This window comes from Cervus canadensis, chromosome 19 (assembly GCF_019320065.1).
Source record: "Cervus canadensis isolate Bull #8, Minnesota chromosome 19, ASM1932006v1, whole genome shotgun sequence".
Classification (NCBI taxonomy): domain Eukaryota; kingdom Metazoa; phylum Chordata; class Mammalia; order Artiodactyla; family Cervidae; genus Cervus; species Cervus canadensis.
The window spans coordinates 56,425,943-56,447,489 of NC_057404.1; the positions used below are offsets into that span (position 1 = coordinate 56,425,943).

The 21,547-nt window shown below is 38.6% G+C and overlaps 1 protein-coding gene and 1 long non-coding RNA gene across 2 annotated transcripts in view; one reads left to right on the top strand and one right to left on the bottom strand.

Moving 5' to 3' along the window:
- The window catches only part of LOC122422140, a 61,708-nt gene extending 59,740 nt beyond the window's left edge, over positions 1-1,968 (bottom strand). Inside the window, exon 1 of the long non-coding RNA XR_006263739.1 lies at positions 1,851-1,968. This is a non-coding gene — a long non-coding RNA (uncharacterized LOC122422140). The remainder of the gene's footprint in view (positions 1-1,850) is intronic.
- Positions 1,969-2,248: 280 nt separating this feature from the next.
- The window catches only part of USP53 (ubiquitin specific peptidase 53), a 54,855-nt gene continuing 35,556 nt past the window's right edge, over positions 2,249-21,547 (top strand). Inside the window, exons 1-2 of the mRNA XM_043438403.1 lie at positions 2,249-2,387; positions 19,131-19,822. Coding sequence (XP_043294338.1) covers positions 19,679-19,822 — 144 coding nt within the window. The 5' untranslated portion in view covers positions 2,249-2,387; positions 19,131-19,678. The remainder of the gene's footprint in view (positions 2,388-19,130; positions 19,823-21,547) is intronic.

Here is a 21,547-nt window from a genome sequence, read left to right on the forward strand (position 1 = left end):
GCTAGTGTGGAGTAAATGGGCAAGAGTAATAGATGAGACTAAGTCTGGGGCCAGGTCCTGAAGGAGATGGGGAGCTCCTGAAAAAATCTTGGTAATATTGTAATCATATTTTCATGTTAGAAAAATTATTAACAGACATGGATGTTGGACTGGAGTGGGAAATAACTAGAGCCTACTGCAGTGGTCCAAGGGAGATGAGTTAGGAGAGATGATGATTAGTCGATAGATTAAGACAGTGAGAATGGAAATTAAAAAGGGTGCAGGGGTTGCGAGATCCTGAAGTAGATGAATTAATCAAATTTGATATCAGTACAGAGAAAATGAAGGAAATGTAATATAGGGGTACACATGGATTCTTGATTTGGGCAACTGGGTGCTATTATCTAAAACAGGGAATGAAAGCAGTGTAGGTTCTAGATGGGTGGGAAGAGATATGGCACTAGGAGTAGGGAACAGAAAATATGTCCAATTGGGAGACATTTGGGACATAAGTTTTTATCTGTTTGCTTCAGACTTCCCGTCAAGTCAATTTGGGACGTAAGTACCTATGACTGCCTGCAATGCAGGAGCTGTAAGAGACGAGAGACGAGGGTTCGATTCCTGGGTCAGGAAGATCCCCTGGAGAAGGGAATGACAATCCACTCCAGTATTCCTGCCTGGAGAATCCCATGGACAGAAGGGCAGATAGAGGTGCTACAGTTCATACGGTTGCAAAGAGTCGGACACTACTGAAGTGACTCAGTACATGACAACCAAAAATGCTGTTGCTTAAAAGGGTCTAAGCTGAAGATATCCATTTGGGAGTCCTTGGTGCCCAGGATACCTAGTAGCTAAGTCCATCGTGGGGAAAAGACTGTTCAAGGAGACAGAAGAAGTAACAACACAAGAAAATGGAGAGTTTGGGAACACAGAGGGCACAGTTAAGAATAAAAATATTTAAAGTGCCTCAGAGAGGTAGTCGCAAAACCAGGAGAGAGTAGCACTAGGGAAAGCAAGGGGAGAATTAATGGTGCTATTTTTAAAATGTAGTTGTTTTTCTCATTCTCCAAGTTTTAAATTTCCTGAAGGCAAGAACCGTATCTTAAATTTCACTGTATTTTCTTCAGTGCCCAATTCAGTGAAGGGAACAATAAATGCTCAACAAATTCTCCTTGATTCAGTCACAGGTACTACTTGCCTATACCAATCTAAAATGTTTCCTCCTGTTTCTTCAAACATTTAGAGTTACCTACCTGTTTAAGAGTTTAGTTAAATCAATTTTTAGAATCTGTATGTTGAACCTGCAACAGCTTTGAAATGAGTTCCAAAACCTTACTACTTACTGAGAGGGATCTTTTATAAAGATGACAGTAGTAGTAGTCCTTTTACTACTATTCCTAAGAAACAAGTTATTACAAAACGACGTTTCGCCCATTTCCCAAACTTTAGCTTGCAACTTAAAACCTGTTGAAAGCACAGTAAGGAGGCAGCCACATTTTTTAAATGGTTAATTTTTCTCACAATTAACCATTAACCGGGTCAACATGTTTATTAAGCCTATCATTTTATTAAATAGTCACGAAACAACCAGTTGGGGAATATACATTCAAGCCAATGGGAATCATTTAACTGCAAACAGACTGTAAGGATTCACAGAAAGCTAAAGAGAACTGCGAATTCGTCTAGGGTTTCGAGGCCAACCGATACAGGTCATTTTCTCTGAGGTAACCACAACTAACTTAAAGCCCAGTCTTTGGTGGATTCGTGTTTCTGAGCTTAGAAAACGAATAAATAAATGACCAAGAGTATCAGAATAACCACTTACACCTGAAGAACTATTCCTTTCTTCCCTCGACACCACAAAAACCAACCTGCTGCCTCCTTTCTCGAACAACAGTTAACCCCAGCGCTCCGCTCCCGCCTTAAGAAAAATGGTCAAGTCCCTGCTCTCGCGGGATCTCGCGGCTCAGAGTAAGTCAGCTGGATCGCCAGCCCCATCGAACCCGCGCGGGAACACAGATCCGCAGGTCCGGGAAGCCGGGAAATCGCATGTGGGGGCGGAGCCAGCTCCTGGAGCCTGGAGGCGGGGTCAGCTTAGAGGAGGCGGGGCGGGGGTGAGGCGGGGATTTGGGCGGGGCTCCCAGGACCTGTTGATCGCAGGTGTCACTGGCCTGACTGGCCTTGGGGTGTTGAGGCGTGTGCGCATGCTCCCTGCGCTGGGTCGGGCTCTGGGCGGCGGAGACCAGTCGCCTCTGCTCCAGTTCCCGGTGAGCCTCGGTTTCGGTGGAAGCGGTTGGTGTGTCAGCCGGGTGTCAGCTTGACGCGGAGCTGGGCCAGCGGGAGATTGCCCTGCGGAGGTAGAAGGCCGGTATTTCTCTACCTGGACCGCGCGCTTCTCTCGCTAAAGGGTAAGTCTCCGAAACTAGTCCCTGGCTGGAGAGCCAAAGACCTGCGACCTCCGCGGGCCTGACTGGAAGACCCTCATTCCAGTCCCAGACTCGGTGTCTCCCCTCGCTGCCCCACGACCTCCTCCCCCACCCGCTTCGGGGCAGACTCCGGAGGTCACGCAGCCCTCCCGCCGCCCTCCCGCCGCCTCCGGGATCTGGCGGAGATGCCTTCGGCCAGGCTGGAGGCGAACGCGGAGGGAGGAGGTCCTGTACTTACTGGGCTGTGGTTGTTCGTTGCTGCTGTGTTTGAAGGTTGGCCAGAGGCGGAACCTGGGATCCTGCTGGGTCGCTTAGTGCTTTGGAATTATGAATATTATGCTTACCTGGCGCCTTCCCCTCTCTTTCCAAGCCACTGACTGCCTCTCGAGCAGCAGCTTTTTAAAGGGGTTTTGTTGCTCTGTTTGGAGAAGAGATGATTCATGAGACTCTTCGGACTGTTGATTTCTGAGTGGTAGTAGTAATAATTTAGTAATTTAGTAGTAGTAATTTATGAAGTTAATGTTTAGCTTCTAAATGGCGAGTTAGGGGACATTTCTGGTCTGGTGTGTGCCCAGTCGTGTCGACTCTTTGCGACCCCGTGGACTGTAGTCCACCAGGCTCCTCTGTCCATGAGATTTTCCAGGCAAGAATACTGGAGTGGGTTACCATTTCTTTCACCAACGGGACGTTTACCAACTTTTAAATATCTTTGGAGAACAGGAAGTACTTGCACAGGTGTAGCAGAGAGGGTTTCTAAAGCCTGCAATCTGAGCGTGCTCTGAGGTTTTGTTATTCCCCTCCAAGGTTTTCTCCATCAGTGCGAAGCCTCATTAATGCTTGCAAATGTACTGCAAGGCGTTGTTAGATAAGAGTTTGCCAAATGTTTCCTTATCTGGAAGAAAATATGTATTTTTTTCCAGTGAGTTTTCAAGGCTATTTCTGAGGGATGTTTAAATTTAGGAGGTTCTTTGTGATTAGGGTCTGATTCACTTTTAGTAATGTTCTTTAAAGAAAAGCGTTCGTAATTCTCAGCATTTAAAAGACGGAAAAATTCCTAACAAAATTCAGATTGAAATGAACTTTTGGCTAAGTTAATATTAAATACTTCTCGTTAGTGTAATGTTCTATTCTTTTTGGTTCCATGATGATGATCGAGGCAAAGAGAAATAAAAACAAAAGAAACATTGCAAAATAATGTATGATTTATCTGCCGTTGTCATAATTTCAAATAGACAAGCACACTGTAGGAAGGAGTTAGTTATGCTCTGAAAAAAAAGGTTTTTGTTTTTATTTTAAATTTTATTAGTTTTTAAAATGAACTCACTGTACAGTTTGTTTAGGTTCACAATTACTAGTGATAAAACATGAAAGTGATTTATTCTACTCAACTCACTAGTTATGTGTGTTTTTTCCTACAGTGTGAAAAATAAGCAACCAAGAACAGATCTTTCATTTTCCCTATTAACTAAAACAATGTTTTTATAAATGTAGGTAGATTTGTATAGTTCTTGTAACTTGACATTAATAGTCATTTATTAATATTTTCTTTAGAAGATACAAAAAAGTGGTTTTTTTCAAAGACAGCTATTTTAATGGTGTACAGGCACCATTTTTCACCTAGTTTATTCTTTTTCTTAAAAAATCAAAAAGCTTATGATTTTAGTAAAGGCTGTGATTCAAGATCTTTTCCATTCTTTAGTGTCAAATGTTTATTTTAAACTATACAGTACCAGGATATTTTGGGAATAATGATTTAGAAGTTTTTTTTAGCCAGACAAAGATTTCAAAAATGAAAATTCTGTTTTAAGGTAATGTACACATTCAGTAGTCAAATCACAAGTTATTTTCCTGCTGGAACTGTTATTTTGCATTATAGTATATGCACACAGTAGGAACAAGAAATGTTCTACTAGCGATAAAAACTTTCAAAAGTTATTTAAACTTTAAATAATTATATAATATCCTAATCTTGGCAAGTTATTTTTTTAAATACTAGGAATACTACATGTATAGGATATTTAGGCAAAAGTATTTCTTCTTTGCTTTTCCAAGTTAATCCATATCCTCTATCAGCAGTTCTTTTATTAACTGAGGACTCATGATTAAAACTGTGGTCTATGATTAGAACTGAATTTTAATGTAACTGGTTTTCGTGGGAATCTTACACATTTTTTTCATCCTTTTTTAGTTGTAATCCCATGAATTATATTTTATGTTTTTACAAACATTATCCTAAGGGGTCCATAGGCTGCCATCAAAGGTGTTCCGTGACATACCCCAACGTGCTACAAGCCATTGCATATGGTTGAAGAACTTTTATTTTACTTGAGTTACTTCAGAAAAGTTGCTAGTTATTGTTTATGGCTGCATGGTTGTCATGTTATTTATGAATTAAAATTGTCATTAAGGAAGTTTTGAATTTTTCTGAGTTGTACATAGATTGAATTCTTCTAAATTAAATCTCTGTTACATTATTTCAGAATTGCTTTCACTTTATTTCTGATGCATTGCCTTCCAACATTGTAACTCATTTCTCTTTCTCTAGCTCAGTTAGTAAATGAATGTTTAAAATAATACTGTGGTGAATCCACTTGTGAAGCATTCCCAAACTTTTTTTTGTAATTAGAAGTTTTCATATTTTAAGTTTTCTTAAAGTAGGATAGCTCTATAAAAGTGCTTATTTTCTAAGAATGACTTATTAATAGATTTTTAAATTTGGAAGTTAATAATTCATTGTACAGTTTATCCGGTGCCACTAATCTGGATTAAGTCTTTAGTCAAGATTGATACGTCAGTTTAAAGAAATGGAGGAATAACAAAATGGGGTGTAAACTATCAATACAGCTTTTACTTTTTCTTCAAATGTGTTTTTTATATTGTTACAAATCATTTTATATCAAAGATTGTGTTTTTGCTGGTATTATAATTAGCTTGCATTTTTACTGAGTGCCTGCCATGTTTTGGGCATTTATTAGTTTAGACATGGTTTGTGATTCTTACAATAATTCTATGAACTTTTTAATATAGATTATAATTATAGATAATGGAATTCATTTGCTTTTAATGATTGAGTAGTTGAGTAATATGCTGTGTTCGTGGAAGTTTTTCAGAGGTAGAATAATTGGAAATCATGAGGTCAGTATCAGAACATGAATTCCATCCTTGGCAAGAACCCATCAGGGCATTCTTTGTTAACCAGGTACTTTGTGCTTTATCTTCTTCTAAACTTCTCACCCTGCACAGTAAAATCTTGGCCCTCCCTGTTTTTAGATGCAGTCTGTTTGAACCCTAGAAGATGTTTCCTCTTAAAAGGTACTGCTGTATAGGCCTGAAATAATCTTACCTCCTTGTCTGTATACTACTGACACTAACCTAGCTGCTAAGTGGTGGGAAATTGTCCTATACCTTTAATGCCTAGGTCTCCTTGTTGATTTCATAGGGTTTGTTAATAGAGGTTTCATTTTATTTCCTGAGCTTCATTCAGTAAGTATTTAATGACTGCCTACCATGTACTTTGTATTGTTCTAGTTGCTTGGAATTGAGTTTATATTCTTAGAGGATTGGGAGGAGAAACAATGATAAACAGTGGTAAAAACAATAAGTCAATTGTATGCTATCTCAGTTGGTGAAGAAAGCCAAGGGGAAGAGAGAAAGTAGAGCAGGACAGGGGGAGTTGGGAATATGGAGTGGGTTGCAACTTTGAGTATAAGCCTCATATAGAAGGTGATTTTTGAGCACAGCAATCATGAAGTGAGCCAGGGAGAAGTCACGTGGGTATCAAGAGGAAGTGTATTCCAGGCAGAGGAATAGAGTGTCAAGGCTTTAGAGCAGGAGTTTGCGTGTTTTGTTCAGGAGTAACGAGGAGGCCCATAAAGTTGAAAACGGAGAACGTAAAGGGAAAGTAGTTAGAAAGAAGATGGGCCGGTGTTACATAATAAGAAATGTATATTTGGTCTCTGCCTGTTTCCTGGCACACAGCTCCAAAAATTGGAATCTACAAGGTGATAAATGTGTGTTGAGATGGCTATGGTTGAGATAAACGTGTGTTGGTGACTGGGTGCTAGCCGCACGGTGAGAACTGATTGCCACGAAACCAACCATGTGATTAGAGGACTGACATTTTCAGCCCTCCACCTCCTCTCCTCACCATACACATATACACACACTTCCAGAGAGGGGAGAGGTGGAGGTTGAGCTCCTCACCAGTGGCCAAATATTTAATCAAGCATGCCTACACAATGAAGCCTCCATTAAAAAATCCTAACTGAAGTGGTTTGGAGACCTTTTGGGTTGGTGAACATGTAGAGGTGTTGGGAGGACGGTGCTCTTGAGAGGGTGTGGAAGCTCCCTGCCCCGTCCCACATTCTTTGCCCTGTGCAGCTCTTCCATCAGACTGTTCGTGAGTTGTATCCTTTTATAATGAACTTGAAATCCACTCAAGTAAGCTGTTTTCCAGAGCCATGCCAGCAAATTAATTAAATCCTTGGCAGAGGTTGGAGGGAACCCCTAACTTACTGGTGGTTGATCAGAAATACAAATGATTACTTGGGACTGGTGGTTGGTGTCTGAAATGGGAAGTCAGTCTAGTGGGACTGAGCCGTTGGCTTGTGGAATCTGACACTAACTCCAGTAGTGTCAAATCGAGTTAAATTGTAGTGTCTTTTGAGAATTAGAGAATTGCTTATTGTGTAAAAACCCACACATCTGGGCTCAGAAGTGGTGTGAGTTTAGAAAAAAGTGTTTTTACTTTTAGCAGGTGGTATGAGCTTTGCAGGCCATTGTAAAGACTTTTGGTTTTTAATCTGAATGTAATAAGGAGCCATTAAAAATTTTTGATCAGAGGGATGGCTTTATCATTTAATTTTAGAAGTTTTATGTCTAATCTTGGAAATAGACTGTAACAGCTAATCGTAGAAGCAAGGAGACAATTAGGACGTTATCTGGCAATCCTGGAAAAATCTGATGATGGTGAAGTCCAGAATAGTAGAAGTGGAGGTGGTAAGAATTGGGCACATTCTGTCTGAGATATTCAAGAAAGAGGCGTCAAAGATGATACCAAGATTATTTCTTCTGAGTGACTAAAATGATGAAGTTACCATCAACTAAGATGGGAAAGAAGATAGAGGTAAAGCAGGAGTTCAGTTTGGGACTTTGTCAAGGCAAAGGAATGTTAGGTGATACCTGCCTTGGCATACTTTTCTTGTGAAGATCATGTCTTAAAGCAGATTGCCATAAGCCATTGTCTTTCATGTTCATACTCTGTATTCTGGATACACATGCACTCTTGTTTTTCTCTAATTAGTTACCACTGGAAACGAGTGATTAGTAATAGCCAGAATAAAGAAAGCACAGTTCTTTATTGGACATAAAGAAGTTAAGCAAAAAGATACAAAACATTGAAAGTTATTTAAAATTTGCTTTTTGGGGTAGTGATAGTATAGTTTGTCTTTATTACTTTAATTTTATTTTGTGTTTAATAAATTTTCTAGTATCGTCTTCTCCAGTTCCTCCATTTGTAGAGTGACAGTGGTTTTCTATATCAAAAGACATCTCTTCTTCTATTATCTTTCTTACTATAATCCTTCAACTTTATAAAAAGGAGCCCTATAATGAATGAGTTTTTTTCTTCTTTCTTTGCTTTAACTTGCTATCTACCTACATATGGGAAGATCCCTTGGAGGAGGGGATGGCAACCCACTCCAGTCAGTATTCTTGCCTGGAGAATCTGCATGGATGGAGAAGTCTGGTGGTCTGCAGTCCATAGGGTTGCAGAGTTGGACATGACTGAAGTGACTTAGCATGCACACTTAGCTATGTATAGGTATATGTCTCTATATACTTATAGATAGCTTGCTATCTAACTATCTAAAATAAAGTTTTAAATAGTTTTACTAGTAAGGTGGACGGTTGTAACATATCACTGAAGAGTCTTCAGTGTGTCCCTTAGTTAGCTATATTGCTTATTAGTGAAAAGATGTTAAAATGAAATTTCACTTTAGAGTTTGATGGCTAGGCCAGGGTACTATTAAGAATGTATTTCAGTAGCTTTATTAACAGTGATTCTCTCCTTCTATGAGGTTGTGTGTTTAATTTTCTGTTTGCAATATTTATGTATATTTTAGATATCTATGTATAAAAAGATACTATTTTATAATCAAGAAAAAAAATATACTTAAAAGAACAAAGGAGTCTCTAAGGCTTTATCAGCTATTATGTTAGTTTCCTAGGGCTGCTATCACAAAGAACCACAAACCAGACAGCTTAAAGCAATAGAATTGTTCTCTCACGGTTCTGGAGGCTAGAAGTCCAAAATCAAGGTGTTAGGAGGATTGGTTCCTTTCTAGGGCTCTGTACAGAATCCTTCCTTGCCACTTTCTAGCTTCTGTTGGTAGCTGTCAATTCTTGGTGTTCTTTTCCTTGTAGCTGTATCATTCTAAGGTCTGCTTGTCATCTTCACATGATATTCCATCTGTCTCTTCTTCTAATGACTTCTGCTAGTCTTTTTGATTAGACCCCATCCTAATGATCTTATCATAATCTAATCTCATCTGTAAAACCCCTATTTCCAAATGAGATCATCTTCGCAGGTACTAGAGGCTAGGACTTCAAAATACCTGGGGGGGGGGGGCAGGGGGGCGGGCAGAGCACAGTTCAACCATAACAGCTGTGAAGTGAAATTGCCGAGTCATCTCCAACTATAGCCTGCCAGGCTCCTCTGTCCATGGGATTTTCCAGGCAAGAGTACTAGAGTGGGTTGCCATTGCCTTCTCCAGAGGATCTTCCCAACCCAGGGATCGAACCTGGGTCTCCCGCATTGTAGGAAGATGCTTTACCGTCTGAGCCACAAGGGAAGCCCTGTAACAGCTATAATGAGTCCAATTTCAGTGACGATTTACTGAGACTAATCTTGTAGCCTAATCAAATCATTGGTGGTTAGAATTTACAATTGCATTAAAAAGAATACAAACTTAGAAAAAGATCTAACTGTGGAGCTAAAAGACCTGTTGCTGTTTAGTCACTAAGTCATGTCTGACTCTTTGCGACCCCATGGACTGTAGCATGCCAGGCCTCGCTGTCCATCACTAACTCCCAGAGTTTACTCAAACTCATGTCCACTGAGTCAGTGGTGCCATCCAACCATCTCATCCTCTGTTGTCCCCTTCTTCTCCTGCCTTCAATCTTTCCCAGCATTAGGGTCTTTTCAGATGAGTCGGCTCTTCCCATGAGGTGGCCAAAGTATTGGAGTTTCCACTTCAACAACAGTCCTTCCAATGAATGTTCAGGACTGATCTCCTTTAGGATGGACTGGTTGGATCTCCTTGCAGTCCAGGGGAATCTCAAGAGTCTTCTCCAACACCACATCTCAAAAACATCAATTCTTTGGCGCTCAGCTTTCTTTATAGTCCAACTCTCACATCCATACATGACTACTGGAAAAACCATAGTCTTGACTAGATGGACCTTTGTTGGCAAATTAATGTCTCTGCTTTTTAATATGCTGTCTAGGTTGGTTATAACTTTCCCTCGAAGGAGCATGAATCTTTTACTTTCATGGCTGCAGTCACCATCTACAGTGATTTTGAAGCCCAAAAAAATAAAGTCTGCCACTGTTTCCACAGTTTCTCCATCTATTTGCCATGAAGTGATTGGACCAGATGCCACGATCTTAGTTTTCTGAATGTTGAGCTTTAAGCCAACTTTTTCAATCTCCTCTATCACTTTCATCAAGAGGCTCTTTAGTTCTTCTTCACTTTCTGCCATAAGGGTGGTGTTATCTGCATATCTGAGGTTATTGATATTTCTCCCGGCAATCTTGATTCCAGCTTGTGCTTCATCTACCTTTTCTCATGATGTATTCTCTATATAAGTTAAATAAGCTGTATATTGTAAAACAATATACAGCCTTGACGTACTCCTTTCCTGATTTGGAACCAGTCTGTTGTTCCATGTCCAGTTCTAACTGTTGCTTCCTGACCTGCATACAGATTTCTCAACAGGCAGGTCAGGTGGTCTTGTATTCCCATCTCTTAAAGAATCTTCCACAGTTTGCTGTGATCCACACAGTCAAAGGCTTTGGCATAGTCAATAAAGCAGAAGTAGATGTTTTTCTGGAACTCTCTTGCTTTTTCAATGATCCATCTAATGTTGGCAATTTGATCTCTGGTTTCTCTGCCTTTTCTAAAACCAGCTTGAACATCTGGAAGTTCACGGTTCACGTATTGCTGAAGCCTGGCTTGGAGAATTTTGAGTATTACTTTGCTAGTGTGTGAGATGAGTGCAGTTGTGCAGTAGTTTGAGCATTCTTCGGCATTGCCTTTCTTTGGGATTGGAATGAAAACTGACCTTTTCCAGTCCTGTGATCACTGCTGAGTTTTCCAAATTTGCTGGCATATTGAAGGCAGCACTTTCACATCATCATCTTTCAGGATTTGAAATAGCTCAGCTGGAATTCCATCACCTCTACGAGCTTTGTTCGTAGTGATGCTTCCTAAGGCCCACTTGACTTCACATTCCAGGATGTCTGGCTCTAGGTGAGTGATCACACCATCGTGATTATCTGGGTCATGAAGATCTTTTTTGTACAGTTCTGTGTATTGTTGCCACCTCATTTTAATCTCTTCTGCTTCTGTTAGGTCCATACCATTCCTGTCCTTTATTGTGCCCATCTTTGCATGAAATGTTCCCTTGGTATCTAATTTTCTTGAAGAGATCTCTAGTCTTTCTAATTCTGTTGTTTTCCTCTATTTCTTTGCACTGATCACTGAGGAAGGCTTTCTCATCTCCCCTTGCTGTTCTTTGGAATGCTGCATTCAAATGAGTATATCTTTCCATTTCTCCTTTGCTTTTTGCTTCCCTTCTTTTCACAGCTGTTTCTAAGGCCTCCTCAGACAGCCATTTTGCTCTTTTGCATTTCTTTTTCTTAGGGATGGTCTTGATCCCTGTCTTCTGCACAGTGTCACAAACCTCCGTTTATAGTTCATCAGGCACTCTGTCTATCAGATCTAGTCCTTTAAATCTATTTCTCATTTCCACTATATAATCGTTAGGGATTTGATTTAGGGCATACCTGAAAGGTCTAGTGGTTTTCCCTACTCTTTCAATTTAAGTCTGCATTTGGCAATAAGGAGTTCATGATCTCAGCCACAGTCACTTTCCTGCCTTGTTTTTGCTGGCTGTATAGAACTTTTCCATCTTCGGCTGCAACGAATATAATCAGTGTGATTTTGGTGTTGACCATCTGGTGGTGTCCATGTGTAGATTTGTCTCTTTGTTGTTGGAAGAGGGTGTTTGCTATGACCAATGCATTCTCTTGGCAGAACTCTATTAACCTTTGTCCTGCTTCATTCTGTATTCCAGGCCAAATTTGCCTATTACTCCAGGTGTTTTCTTGACTTCCTGCTTTTGCATTCCAGTTCCCTATCATGAAAAGGACATCTTTTTTGGGTGTTAATTCTAGAAGGTCTTGTAGGTCTTCATAGAACTATTCAACTTCAGCTTCTTCAGCATTACTGGTTGGGGCATAGACTTGGATTACTGTAATATTGAATGGTTTGCGTTAGAAAGGAACAGAGATCATTCTGTCGATTTTGAGATTGCATCCAAGTACTGCATTTCGAACTCCTTTGTTGACTGTGATGGCTACTGCATTTCTTCTTAGGGATTCTTGCCCACAGTAGTAGATATAATGGTCATCTGAGTTAAATTCACCCATTCTAGTCCCTTTTAGTTCGCTGATTCCTAAAATTTAACGTTCACTCTTGCCATCTCCTGTTTGATCACTAGACAATTATAAGACACTGATTAAAGAAACTGAAGACAACACAAACAGATGGAAAGATATACTGTGTTCATGGATTGGAATAATTAATATTATGAAAATGATCCTACTTCCCAAGACAGTCTTCAGATTCAGTGCAAGCTGTATCAAAATACCAGTGGCATTTTTCACAGGACTAAGGCCAAATAATTCTACAATTTGTATGGAAAAAAGACACTGAGTAGCTGAAACAATTTTGAGAAAGAAGAGTAAAGCTCGGCACGTCATGTGCCGTTTACTTCAAACTATATTACACAGCTACAGTCACCAAAAGAATATAATATGGCAGGAAAACAGATATATAGATCAGTGGAACAGAATAGAGAGCTCATAAGTGAACCCACAGTTGATCTATAACAAAGGAAGCAAGAATACAAAGGAAACTGTCAACAGAAGGAAAAGGCTCCCTGCTGAATGGGAGAAGGTATTTGTTAGTAATGTATCTGATAAAGGGTTAATACCCAAAATATACAAGGAACTCATACAACACAATATCAGAAGGAACACAAGCTGATTAAAAGTTGGGCAGAGGATCTGCATAGACATTTTTTCAAAGAAGATAGATTGCCAACAGGCACGTGAAAAGATGCTCAGCATCACTAATCATCAAGGAAATGCAAGTCAGAAACACAATGAAATATCACCTCATACCTGTCAGAATGGCTGTCATTTAAAAAAAACGACAGGGGCTTCCTTGGTAGTCTAGCGACTAAGATTCCGCACTCCCAATTCAGGGGGCCTAGTTTTGATCCTTGTCAAGGAATGAGATCCCATGTGCGTCCAATAAAGATCCTGCATGTCTCAATGAAGAGCCACAACTAAGACCCAGCTCAGCCAAAACAAAGACAACAGGTAACAAGTGTTGGCCAGGATGTGGAGAAAAGGGAACTGTTGTGCACCATTGGTGGAGATATAAATTGGTCAGCCACTGTGGAGAGTAATATGGAAACTTCTCAAGAAATTAAAAGTAGGACTGCCAAAGAAAAAAATAGAAAAGAGCTGTCATATGATCCAGTAATTGCACTCCTGAGTATTTATCAGAAGAAAGCAAAAACACTATTTTGAAAAGATGTGTGCACCCCTGTGTTTATTGCAGCATTATTTACCATAGCCAAGATATGGAAGCAACCCAGGTGCCCATCAGTAGGTGAATGGATAAAGAAGAGGTGCTACATGTATTTATATACATACAGTGGAATATTTTTCACCCATAAAAAATGAAGTTTGCCAATTGTGACAACTTACACTGACCTTAAAGAGTATTGCATTAACTGAAATAAATCACATATAAAAAACCAAATACTGTGTGATTTCATTTATATGTGAAATCTAGAAAACAAAACAATTATACATAGCAAAATAGAGACAGGATTGTGAATATAGAGAGTAAACAAGTGGTTGCCCAAGGACGGAGGTTGCTGAGAAGGAAGTGTGTGAGGGAGCTTAAGAGGTATAATCTTCCATTTGCAAAATAAACCAGTCATGGGTATGAAATGTACAGTGTGGGAAATATAGTCAATAACTATGTAATATTTTTATAAGGTGACATATTGTAACTTTTTTTTTTCTTGAAATGTGTAGAAGTGCCAAATTACTATATTGTATAACAGGAGCTAACATAATGTTATAGGTCAGTTATACTTCAAAAACAAGCAAACATACAAATAAACTCATAGAAAAAGGGCAGATTGTGGTTACCAGAAGTGGGGGCTTGGGGAAGTGGGTAAACTAGATGCAGGTTGTCAAAAGGTACAGGTTATGCCTCCTAGTTATAAGATAAATAAGAACTAGGAATGTAATATACAACGTGATGATTATAATTAACACTGCTATTTGTTATATGAAAGTTCTTAGAGTCAATCCTAAGAATTCTCATCACAAGGAAAATATTTTTTCCTACTTCTTCAATTCTGTATCTATATTTGATGATGGATGTTTCACTGAACTTATTGTGATCATCACTTCATTGTGTATTAAGTCAAATCTTTGTGCTATACACCTTAAACTTATACAGTGCTTATGTCTCAAGAAAACTGGAAGGAGGAAAATCTGAATACCCTTTAGCTATCACTTTCTAGCCCTGTCTTCTCTTGTTCTCCATAGCCCTCACATCTCCAGTGTAAGCAACCACTTATCTACTATATGTCTCTAGAGGTCTCTCTTTTGGACATTTTGGATGAATGAAATCTTACAGTGTGTGGTCTTCTTTGACTTTCACTTATCAACATGTTTTTGGTGTTTATGTTGTAACATGTTTAAGTACTTCATTTCTTTTTATGGCTAAATAATATATTCTGTTGTGTGTGTACACACATATTCATAAACACACATACACCATATTTTATTTATTCTTCAGTCAAATATATGGGTGGTTTTTTCACCTTTCAGCTGCTGTAAATATTGCTGTGTTAGCTCTTTTCTGCACAACTTCCCCAATATTTATTGAAAGAATAAGTAGAGAATTACATTTGAATTCCTAGAATAAATCTTATTAATTTTCCAGTGGCATATTGTTCTTTTGACACACTGGTAGATTGTCGGGGTAGAGGATGGAACATGCAGGGGCCTTGAAGGTGTCTGCACTTGTTGTTGAGTTGCTAGGTGATATCTGCTTCTTTGCGACCTCATGAACTGCAACATGCCAGGCTTCCCTGCCCTTCACTATCTCTTGGAGTTTGCTCAAACTCATGTCTGTTGAGTCAGTGATGCCATCCAACCATCTCATCCTCTGTCAACCCTTCTCCTCTTGTTCTCAATCTTTCCCAGCGTCTGGGTGTTTTCAAGTGAGTTGGTTCTTTGCATCAGGTGACCAAAGTATTGGAGCTTCGGCTTCAGCATCAGTCCTTCCAGTGAACACCCAGGACTGATTTCCTTTCGGATTGACTGTTTGATCTCTTTGCAGTGCAGGGGACTCTGAAGAGTCTTCTCCAGCACCACAGTTCAAAAGCATCAGTTCTTTGGCACTCAGCCCTCTTTATGGTCCAACTCTCACATTCATGCATGACTACTGAAAAAACCGTAGGTTTGACTATATGGACCTTCGTCAGCAAAGTGGTGCTTTTTAATATGCTGTCTAGTTTGTCATAGCTTTCCTTCCAAGGAGTAAGTGTCTTTTAATTTCGTGACTGCAGTCACCATCCGCAGTGATTTTGGAGCCCAAGAAAATAAAGTCTGTCACTGTTTCCATTGTTTCCCCATCTATTTGCTATGAAATGGTGGGACCCGATGCCGTGATCTTAACATTTTTGAATGTTGAATGTCAAGCCAGCTTTTTCACTGTCCTCTTTCACCCTCCTCAAGAGATTGTTTAGTTCCTCTTCACTTTTCTGTCATTACAGTGCTATCATCTGCATATCTGAGGTTGTTAATATCTTTCCTGACAATCTTGATTCCAGCTTGTGAATCATCCAGCCCAGCATTTTGCATGATGTACTCTATAGATAGGTTAAATAAGCAGGGTGACAATATACAGCCTTGACATAATCCTTTTCCAATTTTGAACCAGTCCATTGTTCCATGTCCAATTCTAACTGTTGCTGCTTGTGACTGTGGCTCAGATCATGAGCTCCTTATTGCAAAATTCAGGCTTAAATCGAAGAAAATAGGGAAAACCACTAGCCCTTTCAGGTATGACCTAAATGAAATCCCTTATGATTATACAGTGAAGGTGATGAAGAGATTCCAGGGATTAGATCTGGTAGGCAGAGTGCCTGAAGAACTATGGAGGGTGTTCATAACATTGTACAGGAGGTGGTGACCAAAACCATCCCCAAGAAAAAGAAATACAGGATGGCAAAGTGTTTGTCTGAGGTAGCTTTACAAATAGCTAAGAAAAGGCAAAGGAGAACGATACACCCAGCTGAATGCAGAGTTCCAGGGAATAGCAAGGAGAGATAAGAAAGCCTTCCTCAGTGATCAGTGCAAAGAAATAGAGGAAAACAACAGAATGGGAAAGACTAGAGATCTCTTCAAGAAAAGAGATACCAAGGGAACATTTCATGCAAAGATGGGCTCAATAAAGGAATAGCAAGGATGTAACCGAAATATAAGAGATTAAAATGAGGTGGCAAGAATACACAGAACTGTACAAAAAAGGTCTTAATGACCCAGATAGTCATGATGGTGTGATCACTCACACTCACATAGAGTCAGACATCATGGAGGGTGAAGTCAAGTGGGCCTTAGGAAACATTACTATGAACAAAGCTGGTGGAAGTGATGGAATTCCAGCTGAGCTATTTCAAATCCCAAAAGATGATGCTGTGAAAGTGCTGCAATCAATATGCCAGCAAATTTTGGAAAACTCAGCAGTGGCCACAGGACTGCTGCTGCTGCTGCTGCTAAGTCACTTCAGTTATGTCCGACTCTGTGCGACCCTGTAGACGGCAGCCCACCAGGCTCCCCCGTCCCTGGGATTTTCCAGGTAAGAACACTTCAGTGGGTTGCCATTTCCTCTCCAATGCATGAAAGTGAAAAGTGAAAGTGAAGTTGCTCAGTCGTGTCCGACTCTTCGAGACCCCATGGACTGCTCCTCCGTCCATGGGATTTTCCAGACAAGAGTACTAGAGCGGGGTGCCATCGCCTTCTCCGAGAAAAGATCAATTTTCATTCCAATCCCAAAGAAAGGCAATGCCAAAGAATGTTCAGATTACTGGACAATTGCGCTCATTTCACATGCTAGCAAGGTAGTGCTCAAAATCCTTCAAGCTAGGTTTCAACAGTACATCAATGAAGAACTTCCAGATAGATGTACAAGCTGGATTTAGAAAAGGCACAGGAACCAGAGATCAAATTGCCAACATTTGTTGGATCGTAGAAAAAACAAGGGACTTCCTGGAAAAACATCTACTTCTGCTTCATTGACTGCACTTGTTACCACTGGCTGTACTCTGATGCTTACCTGATGTTTTAATCTCATTTGCCCTCCAAATGGCACTGGGGTGGTAACAGAACTTTCCTGTTTCATTGCATTGTGTGGGGTGGGAATTCTCTGCCTACAGCAGTGTGAAGAATGGAAAAGGTCACAACTAGAAACATCTTTCCAGTCTGTAACATGCTATTTCCCGCCCAGTCTATAAGCCAGTTATTGTACTTAATGTTTTTCCCTGTTTCTACTTAGACTATTTGTTGCTTTTTATAATCTCCACAGAGTTGCATTGGAGGAAGAAAACCAGAAGGACCTATTAGTTTGACATTTTGCCCAAGAACAGCAGCTAAATATTTTTAAAATTATCTGTTCGTGTCTGTGTCCATCACAGAACCGAACTCATTATGGTAGGGATTGTTTCATAAATCTTACAACCGTTCAGGGTAAGTCAGACCTGGTGCCTAGTTATATGGTTGTTGAGAGAATATCATTTCAAAGGTTTCTTCCATTAAAAATACAAATTTACTACTGATACAGTGCTCCCTTCCTATTGTAAAATCATGAGTGCATTTATTAAAAATTTCTACGAAAATTTTCAGGATCATTTAGATCACTTTAGAAGAAATTACAATCCACAGAGTTAAAAAGAAGAAAACAGCTAACATAATGTAGTGTTTTATAACTCTTGAAACTTTTAACCTATCTTAAGCAGGGCAATTATTATTGTTGTTCCCATTTTATAGATGAAGCTATGAATCAGATGACAAGAATTTATCTAAGACCAAACATCTAAGACATGATCAGTAATATGTGGGTCTGGAAACAAGTCTCTTGACCTGAATTCTGTGAAGACTACTGCTTTTCTTCCTTATTCCTCAGTGCTTTGCCATCATATGGGGCATTTGATCAATGGCATTGATCAGACCGGTGATATTCTGTCCTCTCATGTTTTTGTGCTGTGAAGTGAAACTCAGTGACGTTCACCCAGAGTTCAGATTGAAAGAAGTCCTTACACAGGACTTTTGAGGCCCACCATGCTCTCTCTTTCCCAGGGATCCTCTCTTTTTATCTACTCCTCTTTGTTCTGACTTCTTCTGCCACACTGGGCTTCTTACAATCTTCTGGTATGCCAGGCATGCTGTTCAGTCTGCTAGGAAAGTCTTTTCCAAGATAGCATCTTCACCTCCTTCAAATCTTTGTGTAAAGGTAACCTTCTCAATTACACTTTCTGTGACTGTCCTGTTTAAAAGTTCAAACCATCTCCCATTATATACACTTCTCATCCCCTTTGCTTACATTGTTTCTGTGTTAGCACTCGGGACACAGTTCTTCTAGTACACTCTACAATTTATTATTCACTGAATTATGGTCTATCTTTTCTCATCATAGTGTCAGTTCTAGTGCTTGGCACAGAACCTGTCTCAGTCTAATGTTTGTTGAATGAATGAATGCAGAAGTAAATTCAGTTGATTAAACTTTGTTAGTAATACTTGATTGTTTTTAATTAAGAAATTGAACATTTTGAAATCCTTTTAGCCAGGAGCATGTGTTCATGAACAGTGTGGAAATTTAATTCCCTAAGATTTATCAATTTAATGTTTCCCCTGAGTTTTAATGCATGTCAATTTACATAAAATCTATTGACATTCTTAGAGAAATATGATTCTGTGTAGGGTAAGTGACCATATAGAGTCTCTGTAGATTAATTTGTTTTAATAAATAAAATATATAGTAGTATTGACAGTAAAGTTAGTATTATTCAAAAGACTACCTGAAATCTAAGTTAATTCTAATAGTCTTTATGAAACCATCATGCAACCATTGAAATCTTGAAGTAGATAATGATTAATATCACCTTGATATTTTTTGAAAATTTAAATGATGAACTATGTTTTCATTTTCTTAATTTGAAAAGAACTTTTTTCTGATCCTTTTATAATTGTACATTTTTACTTATGTATTCAATATTTGTGATCATAAAGTAAAAAAGGAATTTTCTTGATTAGCCTTTTATTTAAACATTTCTTTTCTTTTCTTGTAGATATGCTTTGAGGTCACATTGGTATGAAATATGGAGTCACCTTTAATAACTTCACCTGGAAAAGAGTCTTCTTTCTTATTAAAAAAACATAAGGAAAACAGATGACCAAAGGAATCATACCAAATGCTAACTCTATAACTTTTTGTATCATCTGTTTTTAAAACCATCAAGGCAAATGACTTGTGCTTTAAAGAATATGATTTCCTCATCGATGTTATTTTTAACAGTTTTTTAAAAATCTTTTAATCTTTTTCATCTTAAATTGTACTCTTACAAAATTTAGCACAAAGATTTTTAAATCTCTAAGGCCTTGTTTAAAGTAGCTTTCATGTTTAGTTTTCAGAGCCTTAGTGCATTTGTGTCCTATTTTTACTCTGCAAAGTCCTCAAAACTACAGCATCAGGAAAGATATGGACTTGGAAACTTACATGATTGTAATAGACTGGAGCAGATTTAAGTGGACCATTCAAGACCCCGTCCATTTTATCATCAGAAGTGTCACATAAGTACACACATCTTAGCTTTAATGCAAGCAAAGTTGCTTGAAAATGGCATGGGTAAAATTCTTACGGAAACCTGGTGGCAATCTCGGAAAAGCTTATCAGCCTGGGAGTATGCTGTCCCTGGCCCCTACCAAAGGCTTGTTGAATGAACCAGGACAAAACAACTGCTTTCTGAACAGTGCTGTGCAGGTGAGACGGTCATTTCCTGTCAAATTTTAAAAAGTGCCTTTCAGGAAATTCTTTACTTAATGCTGCTTTAACTTGTGAATGAAGAATAAAGTTACTATTATTGACTGGAATGACTTTTTAATATCATTTTTAATAGTAGTAGATATTTTGACTGGGCATTTTGGTTTTTATAATAAATGGAAATTTTTTTCAACAAAATGATACATTATTAGGATATAAAAACATCTGTAGCTTAAATGTCCACTTGGTGAAGTCAGAATGCTTCTAAAATACATAAAATTTCTTTTTTTTTTTTTTTTAGATTAGTTACTGTATCCTGCCCCACCCTTATTTTGGTTAAGAAATTCAGTAGAATCCTCTTGGTGGTTTCGTCTGCAAATAGCATTTAAAAAAAAACAAGCTGCTTGGATGAAAATAAGAATGAATGAGTTTTTAATCCTCATTTCTCAAACTCCCTTCACCTCCCACTGTGGCCTTAAATCACCTTTTTAGAATTGTAATTTGGACACCACTGTTTTAGTTAAATTTACAGTTAATTCCTTTTGCTTCAGTCTTTGTTGAGATTCTTTTAATTAGCAAATATGTATTAATCCAGTTTTCTGCCTTAGACAGATATCCTTTCTTATATATGATAGTTTTCAACGTTTTCAGATTTCATAGGGGCCTTTATTCTTCTGACCATTGGAAAGGTAAGGAAGATTCAGAATATTGGAATGTTATTCTACTGACCCTAGAATGTACCTTAAAAGATTTTATTGAAAATAAGTAGCTTTTCACATATTTTTCTTTCTGTTGCTTTATTTCCCCCTCCAGAGGCTTCCCTGGTGGCTCAGTCAGTAAAGACTCCACCTGTGGTGCAGGAGACTGCTTAGAATGCAGGACACTTGGGTTCAGTCCCCAGGTGGGGAAGATCCCCTGGAGAAGGAAATGGCAACCCACTCCAGTATTCTTGCCTGGCAAATCCCATCGACAGAGGAGCCTGGTGGGCTACAATGCATGGGGTCTCAAGAGCTGGACATAACTTAGCAACTAAACCACCATCAACCCCTGAAACTTGAGAGCAGAAAGTGAAGTACTGCTTAAAGAGCTCATTTGATGAATGAGAGCATCGTGCCTGGGTCAGGTGCTCGGACAGCTGACTCAGGCTTGTGTTTGCAGTTGCTCAGTACTTCTTAAAACTGGAAATAAACTGTGAAATATGTTTTGTAAGAAATTACTAAAAGTGGACATTATTAAAATACTTTAGACATGAAGTCAGAAAAATGAATTTATATGCCATTTCCCCTTAGTTTTTATTCTTACATTATTTTGAAGTAAGAAATAGTATAAAAGGTTTATATTTATGTTATTAAATACATATGCATATATGTATTAATCTTTTCAAAATACATTAATTTTAGATACCATGTTAAAGTGCAACATGCAAATAATGCAAAAGAAAAATGCTTATATTATAAAATTATATTGTTAAAAACTAGTTCAACAACTAGCTTAGACTGTAACTTTTTAAAACAGGTGGTACGATATAGTCAACATTTGCAAATGAATTAGAATAAAGGTTAACTATAGTGAAGATAATTTTTGGTATGGATTTGTGAAATCGTTTTTAAACTTTTTATATTAAGTGATATTCAGAGAAGTCACATAAAATATTTTTTCTATAGTTTGGATCCAGTATGACTTAAACATTTTGCTAATCCTATAAAACATTCCAGTTACATTTGA